This window comes from Scyliorhinus torazame, chromosome 6 (genome assembly GCF_047496885.1).
Source record: "Scyliorhinus torazame isolate Kashiwa2021f chromosome 6, sScyTor2.1, whole genome shotgun sequence".
NCBI classification, from domain to species: domain Eukaryota; kingdom Metazoa; phylum Chordata; class Chondrichthyes; order Carcharhiniformes; family Scyliorhinidae; genus Scyliorhinus; species Scyliorhinus torazame.
This window is the reverse complement of record NC_092712.1, coordinates 138,049,081-138,073,690: the sequence shown is the minus strand read 5'-3', so window position 1 is coordinate 138,073,690 and position 24,610 is coordinate 138,049,081. Positions and strand designations below refer to the sequence as shown.

At 43.3% G+C, this 24,610-nt stretch overlaps 1 protein-coding gene across 2 annotated transcripts in view; it reads right to left on the bottom strand.

Annotated features, from left to right (window-relative positions):
- The window catches only part of LOC140425038 (adenylate cyclase type 1-like), a 547,118-nt gene that overhangs the window by 458,202 nt on the left and 64,306 nt on the right, over nt 1–24,610 (bottom strand). For both annotated transcript variants that reach the window (XM_072508827.1, XM_072508828.1), the window contains exon 4: nt 14,738–14,849. In XM_072508827.1, the coding sequence (XP_072364928.1) occupies nt 14,738–14,849 (112 nt within the window). The remainder of the gene's footprint in view (nt 1–14,737; nt 14,850–24,610) is intronic.

The window sequence follows — 24,610 nt, the reverse complement described above, 5'->3', positions numbered from 1 at the left end:
ATGAAATTAAGACAATAGTGATGAAATATATTACCTCCGGCAACATGGAATCTGTATGGGTAGAGCTGAGGAACACCAAGGCTCAAAAAACATGAGGAAGGATTGCATATAGACCCCCAAACTGCAGTGGTGAGGTATTGAATGGCATTAAACAGAAGATTAGAGACTCATGCGATAAAGGAACATCTGTAATTCTGGATGACTTTTATCTGCATATAGATCAGACAAATCAAATTAGGAACAATACTGTAGAGGAGAAATTCCTGGAGTGTATACAGGATGGTTTTCTGGACGAATACATTGAGGAACCAACTAGAAAGTAGGCCATCTTAGACTGGGCACTGTGCAATGAGAAGGGAATCATTAGCAAACTTGCTGTGCAAGACCCCTTGGGGATGAGCAACCATAATATTATAGAATGTTTCATCAAGATGGATCGTGACTTAGTTGATTCTGAAACTAGGGTCCTGAATGTTAATAAAATAAACCATGATGATATGAGTTGGCTATGATAGATTGGGAAATGTTACTCAAAGGGATAATGGTGGATAGGCAATTGCAAACATTCAAGGAATGCATGGATGAACTGCAACAATTATTTATTCATGCCGAGCGTAAAAGTTAAATGGGAAAGGTGGCCAAACCAAGACTTACAAGGGAAGCAGAGAGACTCAATGTAAATGATGGCAGCGTGACATCACGCCAGCGCTAGATCAAGATTCTGTGGGCAGGGGAAGGCGAGAGTGCTCACTAATGACATGTTAATGTATTAAAATGAGGTTTCTGCGGTTCCGCAGTGTGATTCTCATTTCTCCACCGGAGAAGGGGTGGGGTGGAAATTCCAAAACCAGATCAAGCCAGAGAGAATCACGTTTTTGATTATCTCTGGATATTGAGCCCGTGCCAAGTTTCTCACGGACAAAGAGAGAGGGATCAAAATCGCCCCCTATACCTCCAAATATGTGTCATCGACAAATTTTAAAATTGCACTTACAATTCCCGAGTCCAAGTAATTTATGTCAATGGTGGTCCTTGAACTGACCCCTGTGCAATACACCTCTACTCACATTTGCACAGCCTAGAGTAACTAACGTTAACCCTTGCTCTCTATTTTCTGTTTTGTTGCCATATTTTAATACATTTTCAGTTTCTAGATATCTCTATAATACATCTTTGAGTAAAGAATCAATTGTCTTTCCTACAATTAATGCTGAGATAATTTGTCTATAATTTCCCGGATTTGATCTATCTTACTTTTTGAATATTGGAATCACTTCAGTTGTCTGCGTGTCCTCAGGCAGATAGTGCTCCTGCTATCTCATCTCGAACCATTCAGCAGGCATAGATGTGTTTTTAAAATGGAGTTCAACTTAAAGTAGCCACACAAAATGGAATAGTAATTGTACTAAATGCTGGGAAGCAACAGAGAAGGAAAGCTGGTCAAACTAATACAGGCTTCTAATCTAATTAAGCCTTAAATCTTCCAAGCTAAAAGCCATAAAAAAAACCTTCTTAAAGTTAGAAAGCCATCTTGAAGCCGAAGGGCTAATGGCGACAAATAAACATACCTCCCCTCATATCTTTTTGAGACATCTTGATGGATATTTAAGGTGGGCCAAAAAACAAAGATACAAAAAGATCTAAATTCTACCTGTGTACATGTCTTATCGGCATAAAATGAGCAAAATACCCAACTAATTTAGAAAGGCAAAGATATGCAAAGGCTTTTGGATCACTGCTGCATTGATGTTTTTACAGATGCCCTGTGGTTGATTTAAATGAATGCTGATTTAATTTAACATTGAAATGAACCTCCTGCATGTCTTCAAGCATTAATATCTAAATGTGTTTAGGCTGGTTATAACTTGTGATATGTGGCCATTTAAAGGAATGATGATCAAAAAAGGGCTCAAAATCTGGCTAAATATATTTTTTTGACGTGGAGCTCCAAGCAGCAGCAGTGCTCCCCGTTGCTCCAAACAACCACAGGTTGCTGCCAGCCTGCCTAAAAACATGTCCTGCTCCCACCCCTCTGCCTGCCACCTCACACTTGCCTTCTACTCAAACTCAACTTTGGGCCACAGCACCATTGAATATGTTATTGGTATCACAGTACGGTTGAATTATGCTAAGGTCTTTTGGAAATCTAAACACATGATGAATTTAGTTCAGTCCTCAGTCCTCGCTGTTCTGGTGTATCATCACTGAACACCAGTGGAATCTTACCCATTTTAAGACCCCGGTTTAGACTTCATCATTGCTAGAAAACAGTGGCTGAAAGGCATCAGGACTCTTTCACATTTGTGAGAAATGATTGACAGTAAAAGAGGTAAGTCCTGATAAATGTGTCACTTAGGTTTGTCAGTTGTACGGAAGAGGTATGGAAAATCCCAGCTCGTGTTTCATTTTCAGTGTTGGAGCTGAAGCCAGACCAAGCAGGTGTACTGCTGTTCTCTCTGCCATCAAAATACTATCTCTTGATCATTTGGTGAATTCAGAATTAGAAATGTTTTCAGTAGTGAATTTAACCTGATGTGCTTCTGATAAAGGTTTTGTTTTTAAGTCATATGGATGTTAAAAAGGAAAGCTTAAAGGTTTACTTAGTGTTGTAGTCTTTGGGGGTTGTATTTGAATTAATGGTTGCTAAGATGTTCACTATGTTTTAAAAAGATTAACTTGAGTTCACAGAATAAACATTGTTTTGCTTTAAAAAATACTTTTCCATTTCTGCTGTACCACAGCTGTAGAGTGGGCCTTGTGCTCCCCATACCACAATCTATTAAAAGTTGTGGGTCAGATGAACTTTTCCATGATATACTTTGGGGTTCTCTAAACCCTGGCCCATAGGGGGATAAACGTCTATCTATTCGATTGGCTTAGTGAACTTAAAGACAGTGAGGGGTGAGCATATTGTGATTGCTTTTCAGGTTTGGTATTCCTGTTTAAATGCGGTGTGCGTTGTGGACAATGGCTCTTTCAGAGGCTCAGAAGTTTTTTGAGGTGGAGACGGTCACACGCAGTACCTTATGGACAGAGACTAAAAGCAGACTGTTAGATTTGGCAAAAACATTGCAGTTAACTTTACCTGACAAGATGCGAAAAGATGAGGTCATTATGGTGGTGGCTAAGCATTTAAAGTTACCTGAGATACAGTTTAACTCATTGGAAATAGCAAAAACTCAGTTGCAAATTAAACAAATGAAACATGAGAAAGCATTAAAGCAGCTTGAATACGAAAGAGAGAGAGAGGAAAAATAAAGAGAAAGAGAAAGATGGAGAGAGGAAAAAGAGAGAGAAGAAAGGAAAATAGAAAGAATAACCTTAGCAGAACAAAAAGAAAGAGAAAGGGAGATACAGATCAGGGAAAAAGATAAAGAGAGAGTTTGAACTTCAGAAAATGACCATGAAACATGACAGTCAGTTAAAATTGGCAGACGTAAAGGGAAACGTACAGTTGGTGGATGGTGATAGTAAGGAAGAGCGTCATAGTCGAAGGCTTGGTGGCAATCTATGTAAATACGTCCAAGCATTGCCAAGGTTTGATGAGAAGGAGGTAGAAGCCTTTTTCATTTCATTTGAGAAGGTGGCTAATCAAATGAAATGACCACAGGACATGATTCAAACAAAGCTGGTAGGTAGAGCTAGTAAAGTGTTTGTATCACTACCGGTGGAGGTCTCTGGGACGTATGACGAGATGAAAAATCCATCTTAGGTGCCTATGAACTAGAGCCTGAAGCCTACAGACAAAGGTTTAGAAATTTAAGGAAAGAATTTGGTCAAACATACATGGACTTTGTAAGGCTCAAACAGAGTAATTTTCATAGGTGGATAAGGGCTTTGAAAATAGACCAAACGTATGAAGCTCTCAGAGAAATTATACTTTTGGAGGAGTTTAAAAATTCAATTCCTGATGTAGGGAGAACTCATGTGGAAGAACAGAGGGTTAAAACTGCGGGATTAGCGCAGAAATGGCAGATTATTATGAATTAGTTCAGAAATCAAAGCTTGGTTTCCGACATCAGTTTCAGCCTGTGAGGGATAGAAACTGGGGACATGAGAAATACTTAAGTGTTAAAGGTAAAGGTGGTCTAATGGGAGATAATAAGGAGAGTGTACCTCAGAATAAAAAGAAAATCCAGAAGGGTGGAAAAGAAATGAAAAGTTTCAAATGTTTTCACTGTAATAAACTAGGCCATGTAAGTAACAGTGTTGGTGGTTGAAGAAAAGCACTGGGAAGGCTGATGTGGTAAAACAGGATAAGACAGTGGGGTTTGTTAAAGTGGTGAAGGAAAGTGAAGCGAAGGAGGTGCAAATGATTGCACAGCCTGATCAAGAGGTGATTAAAAAGAAGGTGCCAGATCTCTTTAAAGAATTTACTTGTGTGGGTAAAGTTTACTCATGTGTATCAGGAAGAGCAAGTACAATTTTAAGAGATACGGGAGCTAATCAATCTTTAATGGTAAGAGAAAAGGAGTTATGTAGTTTGGGAAGAATGTTGCCAGAAAAGGTGGTAATATGTGGAATTCAGGGTGACAGCAGTAGTGTTCAATTATACAAGGTAAGATTGGAAAGTCCAGTGAAGAGTGGTGAAGTGGTAGTAGGAGTAATCGAGAAACTATCTTGTCCAGGAATACAGTTTATCTTGGGTAATGATATAGCTGGATTGCAGGTGGGAGTGATGCCTACTATGGTTGATAAGCCAGTGGAAAATCAGTCAACTGAAGTGTTGAAGGATGAATATCCTGGAATTTTTCTGGATTGTGTAGTAACAAGGTCGCAAAGTCACAGGTTAAGACAAGAGGAGAAATCAAAGAGTGAAGATGAAGTTGAAATGCAATTATCAGAAACGATTTTTGATCAGATGGTTGAAAAAGAACAAGAACAGGTAGAGGATGAGGCGGATATTTTTAGTTCAGGAAAATTGGCGGAGCTACAATAGAAAGATATAGAAATAAACCGGATGTATCAGAAAGCATATACGGATGATGAATCTGAGTGTATACCAGAGTGTTATTACCGTAAAAGTGGAGACCTTTACATTTGCAGGCGGATGAAAAGTGGGCAGAGGTTCATCAAGTAGTGTTGCCGGTAGGGTATAGAAAGGAGGTGTTGCGTGGTGCACATGAGGTACCAGTGGGAAGTCATTTGGGAATAAGGAAAACTCAAGCTAAAATCCAGAAACATTTTTATTGGCCTGGATGACATAAAGATGTAGTTAAATTTTGGCAATCATGTCACACATGTCAAGTGATAGGGAAACCTCCAGCAGTGATGAAACCAGCGCCCTTAATACTCATTCCAGCATTTGAGGAATCTTTTACAAGGGTCCTAATTGATTGCGTAGGACCGCTCCCTAAAACAAAAAGTGGGAATCAATATCTTTTGATGATAATGGGTGTGTTTACTAGGTTTCCAGAGGCCATTCCAGTACGTAATATTACAGCTAAAATGATTGTGGAGGAGTTACTTAAATTCTTTACTAGATATGGACTACCAACAGAAATACAATCGGATCAAGGATGGAATTTTACCTCAAGATTATTCAAATAAATTATGGATAGTTTAGGAATAAAACAATTGAAATCAACTGTGTACCATCCAGAATCGCAAGGAGCGTTAGAAAGGTGGCATCAGACAGCAAAGACAATGTTGAGGGCTTAATGTCAAGATTATCCAGAGGATTGGGATAAAGGAAATTCCATTCGTATGGATTGCAATTAAAGATGCTCCTGATGAGTCAACCAAATTTAGTCCTTTTGAACTAATGTTTTGTATTGAGGTAAGAGGACCACTTAAATTGATTAAGGAAAAATTGGTGAGTGAGAAATCAGAAATTATATTATTGGATTACGTGTCAAATTTTAGGGAATGATTAAATAGAGCAGATGAATTGGCTGGACAACATTTAAAAGTTGCACAAAATGTGATGAAACGGGTAGCGGACAAGGAATCCAAAGTTCGTAGTTTTGCCAGTGGAGATAAAGTTTTAGTGTTGTTACCAGTGGCGGGTGAACCTTTAAAAGCAAGTTTTTGTGGACCTTATAAGATTGAAAGGAAATTACGTGAGGTGAATTATTTGTGAAAAACACCAGATGGTAGGAAGACTCACCGAGTGTGTCATGTGAATATGCTTAAAAGGTAATTTGAAAGGGAAGGAGAGGAAAAGGAGGAGGTTTTAATGATTCTAACTCAAAGTGATGAACCAAATCCAGATGACTGTGAATTTGACATACCTCAAATTAAATTGGAAAACGAGGATGTTCTTAAAAATTGGGATAAATTGTTGAGTTACCTTCCAGAGGAAAAATGGATTGACCTGAAAGAGTTATTGATATCACATCGGCATATTTGTGGAGATAAATTGGGAGTACTAAAATGGCTAGACATGATGTAGATGTGGGAAATGCTGTTCCAATCAAACAACATCCATATAGACTTAACCGTTTAAAATTTGGACAGGTTAACAAAGAAATTGAGAGTATGCTTAAAAATGGCATAATTGAAGTGGGTTGCAGCCAATGGAGCTCACCCATAGTGATGGTACCAAAACCAGACGGTACCCAACGTTTGTGTGTGGACTATAGAAAGGTTAATGATTTTACAAGAATGGACGCTTATCCTATCCCACGTTTGAAGGATTGCATTGAGAAAGTGGGACAATCAGCTTTTATTTCCAAATTGGATTTACTTCAAGGTTACAAGGTACCTTTATTTGAAAGGGCGAAGGAGATTTCAGCTTTTGTGACTCCGGATGGTATATACCAATTCAAAGTTATGCAATTTGGCATGAAAAACGCACCAGCCACATTTCAACGGTTAACTAACAAAGTTGCTTCAGGATTACCAATTGTGCAGTATACATCGATGATCTGGTAATTTTCAGCCAGACATGGACAAAACATTTAAAACATCTGATGGAGTTATTCGATCAACTTCAGGAGGCGGGTTTGGTGATAAACCTAGCCAAAAGTGAATTTGGAAACGCCCAAGTCAATTTCCTTGGCCATACAATTGGACGGGGTCGAATGGTCACACGGATTGTGAACCAACAGTTATTGAGGAGTTTACAATACCCTCGAGACAAAGGGAAATAATGCGATTTCTTGGCATGATTGGATTTGATCGAACATTTGTGCAAACGTTTTGCACCGTGATTGCTCCACTGATGGACTTGCTGAAGAAGCGTAACAAATTCCAGTGGACAGCAGTGTGGCAACAGGCATTTGACTGCCTGAAAGCTATGATAACCAATGCTCCTGTATTGAAGAATTACAAGGGACCTTGTGATCAGATTGAACTAAAGTATCTGACTTTAAAGAGAAATGCCGAGGCGTAGAGAAAAGGACGGATCATGCAGAGACCTTCTTGTTCAAAGAGATTGTCAATCGAGAAGGAATTTCAGTTGGAGGAAGAAAATCGAAAACAAAATGGACTATATTATTATACCTGGTTGCGTGTGTTGTGTTTTGAAAGGAAAACTTATATTTACTGTGTGCATTTCTTAAAGGATAGTGAAAAGGTGAAAAATGAAACCATCTTGAAGTTCATGGGGTTTTTTTTTTCTTGGGGGGAGGTGTCATGTGAGAGTACCTTTAGGAAATTGCTGTTTATAAATGGATGTGTATATAAATATCTGTAGTGACAGTACCTTTAAGAAATGGGTGTTTACTACTGCAGTGATGTCAGAGAGTGGGTGGGGCTGGGCTGTCTGTCAGCTTTTTACTTTTGTTTTTGAGCAGGCTGCAGGGTGTGTTTTAGTTTCATTTTCAGTGTTGGAGCTGAAGCCAGACCAAGCAGGTGTACTGCTGTTCTCTCTGCCATCAAAAGACTATCTCTTGTTCATTTGGTGAATTCAGAATTATAAATGTTTTCAGTAGTGACTTTAACCTGATGTGCTTCTGATAAAGGTTTTGTTTTTAAGTCGTATGGATGTTAAAAAGGAAAGCTTAAAGGTTTACTTAGTGCTGTAGTCTTTGGGAGTTGTATTTGAATTAATGGTTGCTAAGATGTTCACTGTATGTTTAAAAAGGTTAACTTGAGTTCATAAAATAAACATTGTTTTGCTTTAAAAAAATACTTCTCCATTTCTGCTGTACCACACCTGTAGAGTGGGACGTGTGCTCCCCATACCACAATCTATTAAAAGTTGTGGGTCAGATGAACTTCATGATACACTTTGGGGTTCTCTAAACCCTGGCCCATAACACTCTGCCATTTGGTAAGATCATGTCTGATCTTTTATCTAAGCTCCATCTTCCCACCCTCTCCCATATCCCCTAATTCCCTTATTACCCAAAACCATGTTGATCCATATCTAGCATGTACTTGGCTGAGCATCCACGGCTCTCTGGGCTTCCAAAGATTCACAACTTGCTGACTGAAGAAAATTTGGAACATTTCTATTACATTGCGCGGGATTCTCCGACCCTCCGCGCCGGAATCGGGGCCAGCGTGGGAGCGGAGAATAGCCGTTCACGCCGGAAATCCAGCACGATGGCGCTTCTGCGATTCTCTGCGGACGCTCCACTCCTCCGTGCGCGGTCGATGCGGCGCTGGTCAGGGGCCATTGGAACAATCCCCCGCGATGATTCTCCACGGTCGACCGGCTGAACCCCCGCCGGCATGGTTTACATGTGGAACCACCCGATGGGAGCTGGGGCCCGCAGCTGCGGGCCTGGTGGTATCTGACTCTGGGCGTGGCCTCAGTGATCGCCAGGCCCGTGGTCAGGGGCCACCGATTAGCGGGCCATTGCGATCTGGGAGGGACCTACCTTCCTCCGCGCGGGCCCTCTGTGTGGCTCTGCCATGTCGGCGGCGCACGCGCCAAGGTGGGCCACTGCGCGCATGCGCGGTCCCACTTAGGGCCGCCGCGCAGTCTGGCTAGCAGGCCCCACCGGCGGCCAGAGCTGCGGGACGCACGCCGGGGCTCTGCTAGCCCCCTGGAAAACAGAGAATCACCCCGGACCTTTGAGGAAAAAGTCCGGAGTGATTCTCACCCGTTTTCCGGCGGGCGTGGGGGCTTAGTCCCCAGAAGGGAGAATCTAGCCCATTTTTTTAATTTGTTTATGGGATGTGGACATTGCTGGCTGGGCCATATTTCTTGCCCATCCCTGTTTGCTGAGCCGTATCAGTGGGCATTTCAGAGTCAACCACATTGCTGTGGTCTGGAGTCACATGTCGGCCAGACCAGGCAAGGACGGCAGATTTCCTTCCCAAAAGGATATTGTGGAGCTTGATCATTTTTTACGACAATCGACAATGGTTTCATGGTCATCATTGGACTTTTAACTCCAGATTTTCTTTCATTGAATTCAAATGTCACCATCTGTTGTGGTGGAATTTGAACTCGGGTTCCCAGAGGATTGCCCTGGGTCTCTGGATTACTCGTCCAGCAACAATACCATTACGCCACAGCCTCCCCTAATCTCCTCAATCTCTAAGGAGAACAGACCCAGTTTCTCCAATCTATCCACCCTAGAACCATTCTTGTAAATTTTGTCTACATCCTCGCCAATGCCAACACATCCTGCCCAGAAATGGACACAATACTTCAGTTCAGGCCAGCCTGGTTTGACATAGCTTCTTTGCTCTTGTACCAATTGCACCAATTTATAAATCCTCAGGTTCTTTTAATAACTCTCTCATTTCTCCCATCCACTTTAATGATTTGTGCAAATCCACCTCCATGACCCTCTTTTTCTGCACCCCCTTCAGAATTGTACTCCTGTTTAACATTGCCTCTCCTCGTTCTTCCGAGGAAAATGAATCATTTCACAGTTCTCTGCATTAAATTACACCTGCCATCTGTTCCATCTGCTTCACAGGGTATGCTGCCTCTCATGGGAAATCTAGAACTGGGGGCACAATTTCAAAATATGCAATTTCTCATTTAAGAAGGAGGTGAGGGGGTATCAAAGTGGGAAAGGGGTGTATAGAACAGAAGGAGATAAATACAGTTGAGGTACAGATCAGCCATGATGTAATTGAAAGGGCAAGCTGACTCAAGTGAAACCGGTGCCTGTGTTCTTAAAATGTATAAGAGCCTGTGATCTGTGAGTTACTCTAGTTTGCTCTTCAAAATCCTGTGTTTTCAAGTAGGTGTAATTAAAAACATGCTGTTCTGCATTATTGTTAACACAGCTTGTCGGATTTCACAAAAGGAAAATGCATTCAATTCCTGTGATTGCTCTGCAATTGGAACACAGAAATTTGTAGGATTTGAACAAGAAGAAATAATTTGAATCTTCCACTCAGCTCAGACTCTGAGCATGGGGAACTCACCGCTCATGAGTAAAAATGTGGGGCGAAATTCTCCGGTATCGGCCCGATGTCCACCGACTGGCGCCCAAAACGGCGCAAATCAGTCGAGCATCGCGCCACCCCAAAGGTGCGGAATCCTCCGCATCTTTGGGGGCCGAGCCCCAACCTTAAGGGGCTAGGCCCACGGCGGACGGATTTCCGCCCCGCCATGGCGGAAAAGGCCTTTGGTGCCCCGCCAGCTGGCGCGGAAATGACATCACCGGGCGGCGCATGCGCGGGAGCGATAGCGGTGCTGACGGCATTCCCACTCATGCGCAGTGGAGGGAGTCTCTTCCGCCTCCGCCATGGTGGAGACCGTGGCGAAGGCGGAAGGAAAAGAGTGCCCCACGGCACAGGCCCACAGGGTGGACCCCGATCGCGGGCCAGGCCACCGTGGGGGCACCCCCCGGGGCCAGATCGGCCCGTGGCCCCCCCCCCCCCCCCCAGGACCCCGGAGCCCGCCGGTAAGGTAGGTGGTTTAATCTATGCCAGCGGGACAGGCATTTTCGCAGCGGGACTTCGGCCCATTCGGGCCAGAGAATCGTGGGGGGGGGGGCGCGCCAACCGGCACGGCGCGATTCCCGCCCCCGCCGAATATCCGGTGCCGGAGAATTAGGCAACCGGCCGGGCAGGATTCACGCCAGCCCCCGGCGATTCTCCGACCCGGCGGGGGGTCGGAGAATCTCGCCCCAGATCGGCAAAGATGTTGTCATGTCACATTCCCTGCTTCTGAGTCGCTGGAAAAAAATGGCTCCAGAAAGAGACTAAAACCATTGTGGGCAGCATGGTAGCACAGTGGTTAGCACAGTTGCTTCACAGCTCCAAGGTCCCAGGTTCGATTCCTGGCTTGGGTCACTGTCTGTGTGGAGTCTGCACGTTCTCTCTGTGTCTGCGTGGGTTTCCTCCGGATGGTCCGGTTTCCTCCCACAGTCCAGAGGTGTGACGGTTAGGTGGATTGGCCATGCTAAATTTCCCCTAGTGTCCAAGGTTAGATTGGGTTACTGGGTTACGGGGTTAGGGTGGAGGTGTGAGCTTAGACTGGGTGGTCTTTCCATGGGCCTGTGTAGACTCGATGGGCCGAATGGCCTCCTTCTGCACTGTAAATTCTATGATCTATGATTTTAACAATTGAGGTGGGATCTAAAACTTCATTCTTCAATGAAGGGCAAGTATGCTACTCGAAAACCCACAATTATCTAATAAGTTAGGTAAAGTCACCCTAGTCCCAGATGACCATAGGTTGCTTTCACCTGTGAGGGGGAAGAACTGACTGGTGCTGTTTTAACATGTAGATCACCACACGTCAGGCGAGGAGCAAGTTTGAGATGGGGGGCCTTAGGTAGCAATGTGATAAAGCATATTTATTCTTTTGCTGCTACATTCCCTGAAGAATTCTCAAGTTTACTTTGCAATGTTTGTAGAAACATTCACATTTCACTTTTGGTGATGAAGCATTGGAATATGTTGGAATAAAGATAGCAGCTACAACAGAGTGAAGAAGATAAACAATGCATTTTGCAACACTCATACATTCGAAGCATTGGTGAAAATGATATGGCTAATACACATACTAGAGGCTGCATTAGATCAATTTGATGCATCTTAACAAGCATTTATTACCGTACAGTGATAACTGTCCAGAAAAAAGAACAAATAACAAATCAGTCCAGGAACAGGTCCTTCCTGTACCGGTCATGATACCACCTTTAGCCAAAATGTTAAGCACTTCCTAATGCCTTATCTCTCTATACCCATCCTATCTGTGTATTTGTCGAGATGTCTTTTGAACGCCGTTAATGTATTTGCATCCACAACCTCCCCTGGCAACGTGTTCCAGGCACTCACCACCCTCTGTGTAAAAAAACCTGCCTTGCACATCTCCTCTAAACTTTGCCCCATGGACCTTACACCTATGCCCCCTAGTGACTGACCCCTTCAACCTTGGAAAGAGCGCCTGCCCATCCACTCTATCCATGCTTCTCATAATCTTGTAGACCTCTATCAGGCCGCCCCTCAATCTCCGTCATTCTAATGAAAACAATCCGAGTCTATTCAGCCTCTCCACATTGCTAACACCCTCTATATGAGGCAACATTCTGGTAAACCTCCTCTGCATCCTCTCCGAAGCCTTCACATTCTTCTGCTAGTGTGGCGACCAGAATTGTGCGTAATATTCCAAGTGCAGTCTTACCAAGGTGCTATATAACTGCAGCATGACTTACCAGTTTTTGTATTCGATGCCCCATCCAATGAAGGCAAGCATTCCATATGCATTCTTGACTACCTTGTCCATTTGTGTTGCCACTTTCAAAGTTCTGTGGATCTGTATGCCCAGATCTCTCTGACTTTCTATATTCCTAAGAGTTTTGCCATTTACTGTATTCTTCCCCTCTATGTTAGTCCAACCAAATTATCTCACATTTGACCAGATTAAACTCCATTTGCCATTTCTCTGCCAAGTCTCCAACCTATCTATGTCCTGCTGTATCCTCTGACAATCCTCAACACTATCTGCCACTCCACCAACCTTGCTGTCATCAGCGAACTTACTAATCAGACCAGCTAAATCTTCCTCCAAATCGTTTATGTATACTACAAACAACAGGGGCCCCAGCACCGATCACTGTGGAACACCATGAGTCACAACCTTCCATTTATAAAAACACACTTCTCCTGCTACCCTTTGCCTTCTGTGACGGAGCCAGTTCTGTATCCATCTTGCCACCTCACCACTGAACCCATGTGACTTCACCTTTTGTACCAGTCTGCCATGAGGCACTTTGTCAAAGGCTTTACTGAACGCCATGTAAACAACATCCCCCCCTCATCAATCATCTTTGTCACGTCCTCAAAAAGCTCGATCAAGTTTGTGAGGCGTGACCTCCCCTTCCCAAAACCATGCTGTCTATCGCTAAGAGTCCATGTTTTTCCAAATGGGTATAAATCCTGTCCCTGAGAATCATCTTCCACAAAGTACTTTTCTTTGGTGAACACTGATGCAAAGTACTCATTTAGTACCACGCCTGTTTCCTCTGGGTCAATACATAGATTCCCTCCACTGTCCTTAAGTGGTCCAATCCTTTCCCTGGCCATCCTATTGCTTTTTACATCTGAATTAAAAGCTTTGGAATTCACCTAAATCCTACTTGTCAAGGACTTTTCATGACCCCCTCCTAGTCCTCCTAATTTCCTCCTCAAGTACCTTCTACTTTCTTAATATTCCTCAAGGATTTTGACTGCCCCACCCTTCTGGACCGTGCAAAAGCCTCCTTTTTCTTTTTGACGAGGTTCGCAATATCCCTCATTATCCAAGGCTCCCTAAACTTCTCATACTTATCCTTCGTTCTCTCAGGAACGTAACTTTCCTGAATCCTAATCAACTGTTGCTTGAAAGGCTCCCATATGTCCGATGTTGATTTACCTCCCAACAGCCGCACCCAATCCCAATTCTTCAATTCCCATCTAATGTTATCGGAATTTGCCTTTCCCCAGTTTAACACCTTAACCTGAGGGTTACCCTCACCCCTATCCAAAAGTACTCCAAAGCGTACGGAAGTGGGATCATTAATCCCAAAATGTTCCACTACTGAAACCTCAACCACCTGTCCAGGCTCATTCCCCAATACCAGGTCCAGTACTGCCCCTTCCCTAGTTGGTCTATCTACATATTGCATCAAGAAGCCTTCCTGGATACACCTTACAAACTCTGCCCCATTCAAGCCCCTAGCACTAATTGAGTCCCAGTCAAATATAGGAAGTTAAAATCTCTTTTGTGAGGGCCACGAAGAATCCAGCACGAGTTTTAAGGATACAAAGTAATAACATTTATTTACTATAACATATATATATAACAGCAGCAACAACTTCCCTTGCTGCACACTCCTTCCTGCTGGTTCCTAAACTGGCCAGCTTTATTTATACTCGGAGTTTACTAATGATTTCTCCGCGCCCCCCCCCCCACCCCCCAAATTGGGGAAGCTCATACTCCCACAGGATTGTGGGATTGTCATTAGTCCCCAGCAAATGGTAAGTAGGCAGGTTATAACAATCTCCTACCCCAACAACCCTGTTACTTTTGCACCTATCCACAATCTCTCTACCTATCTGCTTCTCTATCTCTCGTTGGCAGTTGAGGGGCCTGTAATAAACTCCCAACATTGTGATTGCTTGTCCCCTTCCTGTTCCTGATGTCAAGTGTTCTTTCAAAATCAGATTGCCCATTTTGTAGGTTGATCCAAGTGTGACTATGCAGTAGGGAGTGTTTATTGGAAGGCACCAGTAAACAAATGCCCTGACTTCCTGCACTGTATTTTTGTTAATCATTAATGTACATCATTGTTAACCAAGCGAAGTAAAATCCAAAGTGATTTTTACTCTTCACCAAACAATCAAGAGAAAATTAAACCATAGCCAAAGTAAAGAAAAATCAAAGACTCACCGTGGCTAGCTCGTCAAACTTGCCAAATAGTTCATTTAAAAGCTTGACTAGTTCCTGTGCGGTGCACTGTGAAGCCAAACTGGTAAAACCCACAATATCGGCAAACAAGATGCTGGGAGGGGAGGAAGAAAGAAATCAAATGTAAGTCCTGTTTTTCCAAATAGCTGTAAATAAAACCCAGGCATAATAGTGAAGATTTTATGGGATACCAACAGGGCTGTTCAAAGCCGAGTCCAGAAATAAATTTCAATCAAATAGATCTTTTGTAATATGGGGATTAGACCAGGGGGCTAATTGTTGTCTTGTGCCCCAGTTCATCAATGTCCTAGAATTGAGAAAGGGGGCAGACATCCACAACACCTGCATGCCATCTATTTTGTCCATCACGTTTTTCTGGTGAGCCAATTGGGGGAAGTTTCATCCACCTGCATATTTCACTGGTCTGTAACTGGGTTAACATCAATCTAAATCATAAACATATTAATGGATGATCCGGATTTCTGGATGCTGAGATTTAAAGTGGTGGTAACAAGATTCAAACAATGCTTTTAGACCATGAGTGGTTCCTTTTAATTATTTTATTGGTATTTTTGCTGGCGTATTGTTTCTTAACAAACTTTTGTATCAAATGTGTTTAATTTATTTTTTGCACCAATATGATTGCCATTGGATATCCCATTTCTGAGTACTCTTAGTATGATTCCATTGTGGTCTCATTGGTACCTGTTCTTAACCATTTCAAACTCACTTAGCCAAGTAGATGGAAGATCTCATTTTTAATTTTGTGCTGTTAGATATTCAATTATAGAAATTCTATGCACACAAAGTCAAAAACAATGGGATAAAATTTTCATATTGTGTTTAACTGAACTGGTATCTACCAGGCGCACAGATTGAAAAAGGTAAATTTTTGCTTATGATCACTTAATTTATGGAGTAGACAGAAAATTTAAATAACCTGTTTGGTAAACTGTTAAATTAACATATTATCTTATTTTGTTGCAGATTACATATTTTCATTTTATAAATAGGAATGTTGTTGCCAAATGAAACAATGGCATGGCGAGACGTTTATTTGCTGTTTTACACGTATGACAAGAAAGTTTGCATTTGAAAATTATTCCTCAAACCTGTAAATGGGAGTCTTTATAATAAAAAAGAACAAGTCCGTAACCTGCTCACTCCCAAATAACATGCTTTGCATTTCAACTTAAGTTTACACTTTAACCATTAAACATGTATTCAATGCTCGCTTAAAATGAGGATGTTGTTGAATCACATCGGCATCAGTATTAATATATTTGGCAAACTTCCATCCCCTAAGACAATGGCTTGCATCAGGATGATCAGACCCATGTGAAACATGGCCTGATGTGGCTCAGGTGCCCCACTGGGCTGAGAAGGTGCAACATTTGCTAGTCTCTGTTTTCTCTGGGACCTCTTCTTGTTCAGCTGAGTCTTTTCTTTCTGCTCACCTATTCCAATGCCCTTTCAGACAGTCATCTGCCAGAGGTTCAGTGACTGTCTCTCAGTTATCAATGTCAATGTCTGCAATTGTCTTTGTAATGTTCCTGTCAGATGGCCTGACTTATATTACAAAAAGACTTGTAACGAAAGCTATAAACGATTTATTAACATTGACTATGGGTCAATGACAAACACAACAACAGATAAATAACAGTATTAATATGCACAAGCAACCTCTCTCTTCCAGTTCTCCAGTCAGTCTGAGGTCATCTGACTCTAACATTTCCTGATATACTAATGAGACTCCTAGTGGTCAGTCGGTGAAATATAACACAACCATGATATCACCAGAGTCATGTCTCATTTGAAGATGCTACATGCTACAGTGAAAAATTGCTGGTGCCAAAATTATGCCAAATGGCATTCTTAGAAAGCAGTACTGTGCAAATGGTGTATTAAAAGTGCAGTATTTTGTACTTTGTTCCTCTCGCTTTAGTTGCCAGAAACCTTGAGATGCTCCAACTTTCATAAAGAATTGTGCACCAGCCATCTCAGATGTCATTTCCTCATGCTTTGGTATTTGGTAATATTCTCTTTTGATATTCTCGTTATGATCTTTAGGATCCATGCATATGCGAATATCTTTACACAAACCATGGAGTTTACCCAATCGGTAGATTCTTCTATCTTTCGGATTACAATTAATTTTGTCATTCTGACTAGCTCCTTTTTGAAGCGATCCCGAAGAGGTGGAGGTGCTCTTCTTGGTGCCTGTATCATGGGTTTTGCATCCTCTTTGAGTTGTATCTTGTAGGTGAATGGTTGTGCACCAAAACCAAAACCTGTGAACACATCGCTGAATTTGCTGATAATGTTCTCAGAATCATCAGAATGTTGATCCAATCCTTTCTAGATGCTGTATACCAACAGTACAAGACCTAATTCTTCACAGGACTGATCAGCAAATAATGAATCCAAGCCCTCGGATACGATACAGAATGGGATGGAATAAACTGTTCTTCACCACCACACACAAGCCATAAGCACCATAACATTTAATGCTTGAACCATTATAATTTGTCGATGTTTTGTGATTTCTTCTAATCGGCTGAATTTTTTGATCTTTTTGTAAATCAATCATGCTGATTAAATTGGCTTTGGGACCAGTGCATAACTTCAGTTGGACCACTGTACCATTCACTTCAAGTGGTAGCAGCCAATTGTCCTCATCAACCACATTTATTTTAAATGGAGTATCAGTTTACATTTTTTTAAGTGCTGGAAAATGTTTTGATGTCTCAAAAAAATTAATCTTGTCTGTTATTACTCCAACAAACAATGATGTTTCATCACTGGAGACTGTCTTCCACGGTGCTGACTGATCTAGGGTTGAGCTAAGAGTGACAATTCTGAGCAAAGTGATTTTTTTCATTCCATCTGGAACAAAACTTGCCAAAAGCTGGACACTGCCATAATTTGTGCCTTTGGCCACATCTTTTACACAGAAATACTTTGTCCTGATCTTTAACCTGTTTGTTGGTGTGCGAGGAGCTGCAGGAACTTTCCCGCCTTTATTCGTAAGTTTCCTGCCTTTTTGGAAAAAGGGCGGCAACCAGAGTTCTTTCCTTCAAGAAGATGCCACCATTATTGAGAAACATTTTAGAATGCTGTGCTGCTAGCTCATGAGCCTGACAAATCTTAACTGCTTGTTCCAAAGACAGCTCCGATTCCCTCAGCAACCTTTCCCTCAGGGCATTTTCATTCACACCAAACACAATCTGGTCCCGAATCATGGAACATTCCACCACAGAAAAATTACAGGTTTTAGCTTTTAACTTTAAATCAGTGATGAAATTATATATGGACTCTTCTATCTTCTGTAAACGTGATCTCAACACATAGAGCTCATTATCTGCATCAAATCTTCAAATTCCTCATTAAAAATTTTCCCAGCTTCATCGTTTGCAAATTTAAATATATTAATCACAGCAATTGCTTTGGGCCCTGCCGCTGTTAGGAGCATCGCTACCTTACACAAATTTGATTGATCCCCTAAAGTTACTGCAGTAAGAAACAGATTAAATTGTTGTTTAAACACATGCCAGTTGCTGTCCATATTACCATGAAATCAGAGACTCATTGGTGACTCCATGTTGTTAATTCTGGCAGTCGGCAAAATCTTCAAATCTCTGTGGACCTCGTGGTAGGCTGATAGTTTTTTTCTTCAGTGTTTAACAACATCCACACCACTCCTGGTACTCGATAATTTTCTTGTCAGATGGCCTGATTTATATTCCAAGAACACTGAAAGCTAAAGCTATAACCAATGTATCAACATTAACTGTGGGTCAACTGTATACAAAACAACAGATGAATAACAGTATTAACATGCACAAGCAACCTCTCTCTTCCAGCTCTCCAGTCAGTCTGAGGTCACCCAACTCTAACATTCACTGATATAATAATGAGACGCCTAGTCGTCAGTCGGTGAAAGACAACACACCCATGAGTCATGTCTCATTTGAAGATGTCTTTGAAGCAGAGTTATGGATGCCCCATGGCCAGTTCACCAAATAAGGTCTTTGGGTGCATGACTGTCATCCATCCATCCATGAATATGGCTGAGCCGATGGAGATGTTGTTGGTTCAGCAATGGGCCTATGCTCATGTAATTAGTATGCTCCACGACCTCTGAACTTGTGGCCTTGTCTTGCCAAGAGATGCCGAGGAAACATCTGAGACAGTGAAGGTGGAAACTTTTCAGCCTTTCTACTGCCTATTATTGGCTGCCCAGGTCTCAGCAATGTAGAGGAGTGCACCGAGGATTCAAGCTTGCTGGATCTGCATTTTGATGTTCTGAGTCTGGTTGTTATTGTTCCACACTCACTTACTTTGTTTTGGGGGGAGGGGGGGGGGGGTTGGTGTGTGTGTATGGGGTGTTATGGTTGGGGCAAGTACCTCTGTCAGGGGATCATGCCACGCTCTTCTCAAAGCAGATCACCTGGATCAGACCCTACCTGACACTCAGCTCTCACCTGTTACTCCAAGTAGCTGTTTGCATGCGACAGCGGGCACACCCTGGAAAACCATCTTGAGGGGCGGGTTAAACCAGGTGATAGCAGCCGACAGGCCGAAGCCCTTAGTGACATAGGGTTTGTCTACCTGGGCATGTGAAACGTCTGTTCCTGGCAGCTTGCATGGAGGAAACCACTGAAGGTGGCCTGGTCATCCACTACGCCCTGTGGAATTTAAGGCAATTTGGCATGTACACACGACTCAATTTCTATAGACAGACCATAGAAAGTACCCTATCTGGTTGCATCACAGCCTGGTATGGCAACATCTCGGTCCAAGACCATAAGAAACTACAGAGAGTTGTGAACACCGTCCAGTCCATCACACAAACCCGCCTACCATCTATTAACTCTATCTACTCCTCCCGCTGCCTTGGGAAAGTGGGCAGCATAATCAAAGACCCCTTCTACCTGGGCTATTCTCTCTTCCAACTTCTTCCATCAGGCAGAAGATACAAAAGTCTGAGAACACGCACCAATAGATTCAAAGACAGAATCTAGCCAGCTGTTACCAGACTCCTGAATGACCCTCTTAGGGTCTGAACTGATCTTCAGGACTGAATTGATTTCTCTACACATCTTTTCCACAGTTCTTGCACCACATATCATATACCTCACCCAATTTCTATGTATTTTTCATTACGTATCCTCATGTATTTATCATATGTTCTATTTTTTCATGTATGGAGCGATTTGCCTGCACTGAACGCAGAACGATACTTTTCACTGTACCTCAGTACACGTGACAATAAATCTAAATCTATTCCCTGTCCTGCCACTGGATACAGGTGGATGTGTGAGTATAGAGTGAGGCTGACGGTACTCAAATCTGCCTCATTTAAATGAAATTCACACACAAGTCATCTGCATACATCTATTGGGCCTCCTTTCCTGTGGCAATGGGTGAGTGACAAAGCAGCGATTTCATTGGAAGCTGTAGCCACAAACCTGCACACAGGCAGCTCAGGTCATAGAGTCGTCTTACGCTGAACCGAAGCAGCGGTGAAACGTGGCAACCACCTAAGCGATTGAGCAACCCTTTTCAGGGCTGTACTGCTTATCTCTGTAGTCTGAGAAAGGAGTGAAAAAGGTGCCCCAAAGATTGCTTGCTTCACAAAACGTTACCAACCAGCTCACTGCGGCTGGTGAGTTCCACTTTAGCGGTAGTAATATCAAAAAGAAAGAAAGCAAATATGACACATCTCACCGTTGGTACATGCCATGTGCGCACACCCATGGGCAACACCGAAACTGGTAGATCTGAATGGAGAACTGCCCTAGTGGGCAGAGTGCTAGCTCGATACAAAGTTGACATTGCCCCCGCCCCCCCCCCCCCCCCCCCCCCCGCCCAGCGAATTGCGCTTTGCAGAGGAAAGTCAACTCAGGGAAATAGGGGCAGGATACATATTGTTATGGAGTGATCAAGCCAAAGCGGACCAGGTGCATGAGGCTGGTGTGGGCTTCGTAGTCAAAAATGAACTGGTGACCAAGCTGGCCAGCCTCCCAAAGGGCCTAAATGAAGGCCTCATGTCGCTAAAAGTCCCACTGGCAGGCAAGAAGCAAACCACCATCATCAGTACATACCATAATGACTAGTTTCGGGAGCCGTTCGGAGAAGGAGGAGCAGTCACTGTGTGAATATAAAAACCTACTTTAACCCAGGGATCGCGGCCTAGTTTCGGGAGCCTTTCGGAGGAGGAGGAGCAGTCTCTGTGTGAGTATAAAAACCTACTTTAACCCGGGGATCGCGGCCTAGTTTCGGAAGCCGTTCGGAAGAGGAGGAGCAGTCACTGTGTGAGTATAAAAACCTACTTTAACCCGGGGATCGCGGCCTAGTTTCGGGAGCCGTTCAGAGGAAGAGGAGGAGGAGCAGTCTCTGTGTGAGTATAAAAACCTACTTTAACCCAGGGATCGCGGACTAGTTTTGGGAGCCGTTCGTAGGAGGAGGAGCAGTCTCTGTGTGAGTATAAAAACCTAATGGTAACTTCCTGTTTTTCACTTCTTTTTTTTTCAAAACTGACATCAGAGGGAAGCTGTGATTTAATTGGTTGTTAGCAAATCTGCCCCAAATTTTAAAAAAACACAGCTGAACTCGTAAACTTAAATTAAACTAATTAATTAATTAGAGATGGCTGTCAGGTAATGTGCTTGAGCTGCTTGATGTGGGAGCTGGCAGATCCCATTGCGAGCTGCAGCGACCACATCTGCAGTAAGTGTTGGCTGCTCGAAGAGCTCCGGCTCAGAGTTAATGAGCTGGAGTCTGAGCCTCAAACACTGAGGCACATCCGGGAGGGGGAGACTTACCTGGACACTGTGTTTCAGGAGGCAGTCACACCTGTCAGGGTAAGTAGTTTAAATCCTGCCAGTGGCCAGGGACAGCAGGGGGTGACTGCAAGTCAGGCAGGTAAAGGGAACCAGCAGTCAGGAACTCAGGAGGCTCAGCCCTTGACCCTGTCCAACAGGTATGACGCACTTACTCCCTGTGTGGATGGCGAACAGGGTTGCAGGAAGGATGAGTCAGCTGACCAAGGCACCATGGTTCAGCAGGCCATTCAAGGGGAGGGAGTAAATAGGCAAGCTGTAGTTGTAGGGGATTCTATTATCAGGGGGATAGATAGTATCCTTTGTGAGCAGGATAAAGAGTCCAGCATGGTATGTTGCCTGCCCGGTGCTAGGGGGCGGGACATCTCTGACTGGCTTGAAAGGATACTGGAGAGGGAGGGGGAGGATCCAGTTGTTGTGGTCCATGTCGGTACCAACAACATAGGCAAGTCTAGGAAAGAGGGCCTGTTTAGAGATTATAAAGAGCGAGGATTCAAATTAAAAGACAGGTCCTCAAGGGTCATAATCTCCGGATTACTGCCCAAACCACATGCAAATTGGCATAGGGAGGCAAGAATAAGGGAAGTTAACACGTGGCTGAAAGAGTGGTGTGGGAAAGAGGGGTTCCTTTTCATGGGACACTGGCATCAGTTTTGGGACAAGGGGGACCTATAACGTTGGGATGGTCTCCACCTGAACCGAGCTGGGACCAGTGTTCTGGCGAAAAGTGTAAATAGGGTGGTCAATACGACTTTAAACTAGAGATTGGGGGGAAGGGAAAGTCAGGGAACCAAGAGGTGAAGTAATCAGTGGGAAGTGTAGCTGCTTAGGAATACAAAAAAGCACGACAAGACAGAACTCAGGAGAGGTTACGATAGTCCCCATCTCACAAATTATGACACAGTGTATGGAAAGGCTCAGTAAACCAAGGTCCACCAAACTAAGAAAACAAAAAGGGACAGTCAATAGAGAATTAAAGGTGCTATATTTAAATGCGCGCAGTGTACGGAACAAGGTAGATGAGCTTGTGGCCCAGATTGTGACTGGCGGGTATGATGTGGTAGGCATCACAGAGACGTGGTTGCAGGGGGCTCAGGACTGGCATTTAAACATCCAGGGATTCACAATCTATCGAAAAGACAGAGAGGTGGGCAGTGGGGGCGGGGTTGCCTTGTTAATTAGGAACAAAATTAAATCAATAGCACTAAACGACATAGGGTCAGATGATGTGGAGTCTATGTGGGTAGAGTTGAGTAACCACAAAGGCAAAAAAAACATAATGGGAGTTATGTACAGGCCTCCTAACAGTGGTCAGGACCAGGGGCACAAAATGCACCACAAAATAGAAAGGGCATGTCAGAAAGGCAAGGTCACAGTGATCATGGGGGACTTCAATATGCAGGTGGACTGTGTAAATAATGTTGCCAGTGGACCCAAAGAAAGGGAATTCATTGAATGTTTACAGGAGGGCTTTTTGGAACAGCTTGTGATGGAGCCCACGAGGGAACAGGCCATTCTGGACTTAGTGTTATGTAATGAGCCAGACTTGATAAAAGATCTTCAAGTAAGGGAACACTTAGGAGGCAGTGATCATAATATGGTAGAATTCAATCTCCAATTTGAAAGAAAGAAGGTAGAATCAGATGACAAGGTGTTACAGTTAAATAAAGGTAACTACAGGGGCATGAGGGAGGAACTGATGAAAATCGACTGGGAGCAGAGCCAAGTGGGAAAGACAGTAGAACAGCAATGGCAGGAGTTTCTGGGAGTAATTGAGGACACAGTACAGAGGTTCATCCCAAAGAAAAGAAAGGTTATCAGAAGGGGGATTAGGCAGCCATGGCTGACAAAGGAAGTCAGGGAATGCATCAAAGCAAAAGAGAAAGCTTATAATGTGGCAAAGAGTAGTGGGAAGTCAGAAGATTGGGAAGGCTACAAAAACAAACAGAGGATAACAAATGGAGTTGAAATCAGCCATGATTGAATGGTGGAGTGGACTCGATGGGCCGAATGGCCTTACTTCCGCTCCTATGTCTTGTGGTCTTATGGACAATCCTGAATCATGAAGGAAAACTTCTATGAAGACCTCCACTTCTTGGCTATAGTGAAATCAAAGTCAGACAAGGTAATCACATTTGATGATTTTAACAGCACAAATCACCAAACCTGGGGAGGTGTTAATGGCAAAAGTGGATTGGGAAAGGCAACAGAAATGGTCTTCTAATCCTGAAATTCTGTACTAAGCATGATCTTCTTCCCACCAACACAGCTTTCCAACTCCCAAACCAAAATAAGACATCCTGGAAGCACCCTTGCTCTGGCACTGGCATCTCATCGGCCACGTCATTGTCAGAGAGAATGACAGACAGGATATAAGAGTGACTAAGACCATGTGTGGCTGACTGCTGGACTGGCCACAGACTTCTCAACTCAAGATGTGTCTGAATGTTCAGCCAAAGCACGTCCTCAAGGGAAGAAGATCCCCAAGCACCTGAACATCCCAAGCCTGAAGATCGATAACACCCAATAGCAGCTTATTGATAATCCAAAGAAGAGGCTAAATGACCTTCAGATCCCCTCAGGCAACATCAAGGAAACCTTGGCTTCTCTATGGGATACTGTGTATACTGCAGCTTATGAGATACTTGGTCCCACCAAGCGAAAACACCAGGACTGGTTTGATAAAAATAATGCTGAGATCGAGAATCTTCCCGTACCGGCCTCCCCGAACAGGCGCCGGAAGGTGGCGACTAGGGGCTTTTCACAGTAACTTCACTGAAGCCTACTTGTGACAATAAACGATTATTATTATTGAAGAAAAATACAAGTTACACAAGCGTACCTAAATAACGAGTCCACAACCAGAAAAAATGCCTATAACTATATCCGCAACACAGTCCAACGCAGACTTCGTGGGATGTAGGCCAAGTGGCTGAGTCAAAAGACAAATGAAATACAAGCCTACGCTAACAAAAATGACACAAATCTGTCACGATGGTTACAGTCCTCA